The sequence below is a fragment of the Apteryx rowi genome, unplaced genomic scaffold, assembly GCF_003343035.1.
Source record: "Apteryx rowi isolate R43461 unplaced genomic scaffold, aptRow1 scaffold_434, whole genome shotgun sequence".
Taxonomy (NCBI): Eukaryota; Metazoa; Chordata; class Aves; order Apterygiformes; family Apterygidae; genus Apteryx; species Apteryx rowi.
In genome coordinates, this window is record NW_020450688.1 from 466,233 (window position 1) to 472,150 (window position 5,918).

Below are 5,918 nucleotides of genomic sequence, written 5' to 3' on the forward strand. Positions count from 1 at the left end.
ATATGCTGGGTTGTGGTCTTAAATCTGTACAATCCTGGTTACTGCATCTCAGTCCTCTGTTGGTGTCAGAGACCATTCTGGCTCTGGTGGCAATAGGATCTGGTACTGCAGGGTCCCACTGCTAGTGAATGGGGCAGGGAGGGAAGCAGGCCTTCAAGGGAGATATTTTGGGGAGAGTGGGGAGGTAACCATGACCAGAGACCTAGGATGCATAGCTCACTGGGAAAGATCCAACAGAGGAGGCTGTGTAGCCTGGGGGCTTACAAACCTTTAGATATGTAAAAGTTTGCTCCAAAGAGAACATGAATACACTGTTCTTTGTCTCCCTTTAGGAGAGGACAAGAAATCATGACCTGAAATTACAGCAAAGCCTTTTTTTAGGGTAGATGTTAAGAAAAGCATTCTCCCTGGCAGGACAGCCCAGCCCAAGGATAGATGACAGAAGGACTGCAATGTCCATCAGTGGAGATAAATCTGAGGATGCTTGAAGCAGAGTGAGGCTGGTTTGAGGCCAGGAGATGGACGAGATGACCTTTCAGACTCTTCCAGCTCTACATTCTCTGATTCAGCACCCAAAAAAGGTTCCAGAATTCGCTGTCAACCATTTTGGGGCAGGCTGGCTTTATTGGTCACTTTATTGCTCTCTCACTATGGCACAGGGGCTCACTGCTCTGCCTGAACAAAACTGTTGACTTCCTGTAGCCATGCTTACAGTTGTCCAGGTGTGGAGCATCTTCCCTTGGGGAACACCTCCCAAAGCTCCTATATGTACCCTCCTGGGATGGAGTGTGGCAGCTGGCAGTCACCTTCTCTGCCTGCAGCATGAGGATGGTGGTCTGCAAGGCCTTTGGTGCAAAACAGAGAGCAAGGATACTGCTATCTGGTTGCAGGAGGCCAAGGCCAAAGCAGTAGTTTCCATGGGATCTACTTTAACCAAGGTTAAGAAAGGTTCAGGGCAGCACTCTCTCCCTTTCCAGTAGTGGCAAAGGCTGAGACTCCACCTGTCTGTCAGTTCAGGCATGTCTGGATCTCCCAGCTGCTGGGTGAGTCCTCACTGCTAACAGCTCACACAGGAACTGCAGCTCTGCATGCTCTCCATGAGGCAGTATCTCCAGCAGCAATGTGATCCCAGTGTTATACTGGGAGCAGAGTTTAGAGGTAAAAAACAAGACTTCTCAAGTGATGCCACCAGCACTTCTGCAGCACCATCATGTTTCTGCAGAAGCCCTCCTTCTGAGCATTGCAGCAAAACTGCATCTGCTTTACATCAGTGCAAGGGAAAGCAGAGGAAAGTGCAACAAAGCTCATTTGCTCCTTTGAGTTTGAGCCTGCATTACGGGAAAGAAGTCACATGGTTTCTGAAGGGATTCATGATTCAAAGGTAGGATTGGTCTACTTCTTCATCAGTACAGCTCCAGCACAAGAGAAGTGTGGCCCTTGAATAGAGCTACTAAATGCTATTAACTTGAAATATAATCAGCATTTAACTTGAGATATAATTAGCATAGAAATGTTAGCAGAAAGAACCATTGCAAAGTGGTTGCTTGAGGAAGATCGTCTTACAGAAGGCTGAGTTTCTAGAAGATTAAATCACATAAGCTTAAAGAAATGTACAGAATCATATACTTTGTTTTCATAAAATATCTGAACTTTACATAAGAAAGTAGATGTTTAAGATACAAATATTTCCTGTGATTATAATACTGTGCTACTTGCTGTATGCATAACATTATACTGCTGTATGAAAACTTAAATGATACATGGGCTACTGTGAAATGCAGATACTGATGTATCCAGCATGCCTTATTGGTATCTTAAGCCAGCCAGCTTGTGCCCAAGCCAAAGTGCTGCTGTACTGGGCACAGGCTTTTATTGAAACAAAGGAGCCCTGCCTTTTTCTTGACCTGTGGAAATGGCGTGAAGGAACTCACTGGACCTTAGCAGTACTGGCACCATGTGACTTTCCAGTCAAGGGGAATGAGAGCTTGGTTCAATGGGTTTGAATGTCAGGGCCCAGAGTGCACTGCCACCTCCTAGGAATACAGCTGCCTGTGCTCAAGGCCAGCTCTCTGGTCTGGTGCAACTGTCTAATCTGGGTTCTCATGGCTGTGAAGAAAAAGGTCTTCAATAAAGAGCTGAGAGCAGCAGCACCATCCCACATCCCCCCATTTCTCTTGCAAGCACTATTTAAACCGAGGCACTTGCCCTTGGTCCCTGCCAGAGCTACTTTGCAGCCATGCCTGTGCTTGGCCATGTACCCCACTGAGCTGGATCCGGATTCCGACCAACTGACTTGACTTCCTGGCTTGACGTTGGACCTGCCTCATCACTGCAGACTTGCCTGGTGACCTGGACTCTCAGCTGACTTTGGTTACTGTCACTGGACCTGCTCTGCTTGCCTCGTGCAGGTGCTGTGGGACTGTGCCCTTTTTGGTGAGGCTGCTGCCCCTGCCTGCCTTGCTGGTGCCCTCAGCTCTCGGCTCGCCTTCCCCTGCAGGGCAGCTGCTCCCCGACACTGAGTGCTGAACCAGGATTTTAAAGGTGCATGTGTCTTCTCTGCTGACTGTCAAGACAGCCATTGCCATGGGGAGCAGCTATCAAATGACTTCTGAGAATAGAAGATTTGGCATCTGGGGCTTTATGTTCTCCAGCCACAGTCCCCAGAAGAGTTAGCTCTCTGTCAAGTTTGAGAGCATTTTTCTAAAGTGGCTTTACGGACTGCCAGGACTCCCACTTAAGTGACCCCATTTGCCTCCATATATGCAGAGCCCTGGTCTGCCCTCTCTCAGACAGAGAAACCTAACCAGTGGTCGCCTCCATAACACGCACGCAAGAGCCAGACATCTTCAGGACAAGCTAGGGCTGCTTGCAGCACTGTTGTTCTTGGTAGGGAAAGCACAGGGTCTGGCTGCAAATTTGGAGTAGAGAAGGGGTGGTAACGATTCTACAGCCACTAACTGCACCCTCATCTGGTCAGAAGAGCCAAATCAGAGATCCAAACTGAGAAGCGCCTGAAGTGGCCATACAGCACACAGGGCTGGTAACAGTTCCTCCAAGAGATATATCATGTCCATGATATTCTCTGTGATACCCCTGCACTCAGTCATCTCATTCTGTTGCTTTTCTAGAACATTTCTATTCTGCAAGAGGAAATTCTTAAATGTTCATGAGGAGTTGGATCTTTGCTGTGCTTCTAGAGAGCCCCTTGGGAGAAAGTCAATATACCCAAAGGAAGATCAGGCTCTTATCACCCACCACAGCTATCATTCAAGCTGCTCTAAGACCTGCAGGGAGCTAGTTCATCAGGTTGCTCTCTGTGGGAGTGGAGAAGCACTCCATTGGTAGGGCACAATATCATAGCTGGCCTTTAAAAAATTTGTGAATGCAGTTGGGGCCAAAGGTGTGCCAGAGTCCTCCAGTGTGTCAGGAATCCCAGCTGGTGTGGCAATGGGCTGAAGAAGGCTTCTGCCATGTGCTACAGTACTGTTGCTCTACTGCTCAGAAGCACAGTTAAACCCAAGGAGAGAAATCGGCAGACACGTCTGATTGCAGAGAAAAGGTCGAAATGACAAATGTTGTCTACTGAACTATCTAAAGATGCCTCACAACAGACACAGAGACTTTTGTTTTCTCCTCTGTCTTGAAGCTGAACAGATCTTCTTCCATCCTGATCTATGTAGGCCCTAGTCTTGGATGCCAAAACCGGTCATCTGAGTTGAGAATAGTGATGCCAGAAGAATTGTTACTGCAACTCAAGACAGAACTATATACAGCTAGAACTGAAGACTTATACTGTGATAAGCACATCAGGAATTAATACATGGCTTGGTGCTGAAAGATGCCAAAGTGTGTCCAGACCAGGCTTCTAGTTTTTAACAAGATGCTGACCTTGCAGCAATGATTCAAATTGGCAGTAGGATTCCTCTTATTGCTCTCACCTTGATTTCCCAGGCCACCTGGATGGGAATGGTTCAAAGGCAGCATCAGGGACCTGAGAAGATTTTGCATGTATAGGAGCGAAGAGGATTCCTTCAGAGCAGCTCACCCAAATAGTTATGGATCTCCCCAGGGAGGCCAAGGTACCTTTCTGAAAAAGGACTGGGGGATCAGGTGGAGGAAGAGAAAGTGTTAGGTAATAAAAAGCAGGAAATTCATAGGTATCTTCCAGCTGGGAATGCAGGAGTCTTCACTGTTCCTGACCTCTCTGAAATGCAGCAGATGATTGGATTTAGGGTTGCTTTATCAAAACCCAAAGTCCTATCCCAATTAGGAAAAAAAAAATGTTGGTAACTTTCCAAATTCCTGAATTGCAGCTAGTTTCTGTCCTGTGGTATAAGCACAGTTTGTGCTGGAATAAAACAACACTTTCTAAACATGTGACAGTTCGTTTCAGAGTTACTGTCGGGACCCCAACACAAATGACGTGTGAAAACTAACTGCATAGTTTAAACTGTGCTGATTTTATTTATAGTAAAACACACAAGTCTCCATTCTTATCACTGATTCCCCATACTTTTAGCAGCAGAGACTTCATGCTACAACTTTCTCAGATCTGAAGAGTTTATTTTCAAAGTTCCAGGATAGGTCTAGAAGAAATGCCTTTGGCTTTCTCTTGATTTCTTGTCAAGATGTCATAAAGTTAGTTTGTATTCAGAATGGTAGTGCTGTTAGTCTTACTTCCCTTCTGTAAACATCAGGTATCATTCCCAATGGAGTGCTGATCATTCGGACTGTGTTAGTACCATAGAGTTTATACTCGTACTGAATGAGCTGCTGCCAGAAGCCGTTGTTGGGTCGTATGATGGGACGGCAAGACTTGACCCACGCATGCGCGCTTGCCAGAGACATAGAGTGGTACTTCATGAGATAGGTTAAACACACGGTGGCCGACCTGCTGACCCCCGCAGCGCAATGCAGCAGCGTTCGGCCCTGACGCATGCTCACGCTGTGTATCTTATCCGCTACGGCGTCAAAGCAACTGTAGATCCAGGAGAGGGGAGAGTCCACCACAGGAACACACATATACTCAATGTTTGGATAGAAAGTGTTTACCACTTCCACAGCGACATTGATGACAGTCGTGATCTGATTTGTAAGGAGCAGGAGCTTATTATTGGCAGTGGCGCCATCACTGAGGTACAAGTTAGGGGTGATCCGTGACGGGCCATACACCGAAGGATGCTGGAACAACATGGGCAAAACTCCGAAAGCTGTATTCATTGAGGTGGATTTTACAGAGCAGCTACAGTGGAGGGCTGCCTTATTGTATTTTGCCTAGAAAAAAAAGAGATAAGGAACTGCAGGAGGTTGATGTGAAGATGTGCAGTACTGCTACCCAGCTAGTAAACATGAAGTTTGGGGTGTTTTAAAATGAACTGCATAGGCACTTATGTAAGTAACATTCGCCTGAGAATTCTCCCAGTTTCTTTTGAGTCAGTGAACGATCAATYCAGATTGATTCTGCTTGGTGGCACAAACCATGAGATTTTTACCCCGTTCTCAGGAGCCCATCATCTAATTCAGTTCCTAATGAGGACAGCATCTAGCCAAATAAATCCGGGAGCAGGCTAAGTTAATATATTTCACTCAGCAGTGTATCTAGGAGAAGACTTGGCCTGAATCGTAAGGATGCTCCAGACGTGTTTGGAAGAAGAGCAGCCAGAACAGAGCAACAATGGACAACCCGTGTCTTGAGACCGGTAGTAAAGGAAAGGTTGCTAAAGCACAGCCGGAGCTGCAACACGACACGGGACTTGTAGGCACACAAATCCTTGCTGGCTCTCTCCGAGCAGTAATTCACCAGTGCTCAGCACCAGCTTCACCCCTGCTTCCTACCACCAGAGGAAAGGGAGGATGCAGCGGGTGAGCTGAGGCACCACTGAGACCGGCTCCCGCCGCCTCGCACCGGGTGCCCGCCG

At 47.1% G+C, this 5,918-nt stretch overlaps 1 protein-coding gene across 1 annotated transcript; it reads right to left on the reverse strand.

Moving 5' to 3' along the window:
- Positions 1-4,650: 4,650 nt before the first annotated feature.
- DUSP18 (dual specificity phosphatase 18) lies at positions 4,651-5,220 on the reverse strand. The gene has a single exon (XM_026076581.1). It carries the CDS (start codon positions 5,218-5,220, stop codon positions 4,651-4,653), a length of 570 nt encoding a protein of 189 aa, XP_025932366.1.
- Between the last annotated feature and the right edge of the window lie 698 nt (positions 5,221-5,918).

Excerpts from the sequence above, each read along its gene's own strand:
- DUSP18 (XM_026076581.1), bottom strand. The coding sequence starts at position 5,220 with ATGAATACAGCTTTCGGAGTTTTGCCCATGTTGTTCCAGCATCCTTCG.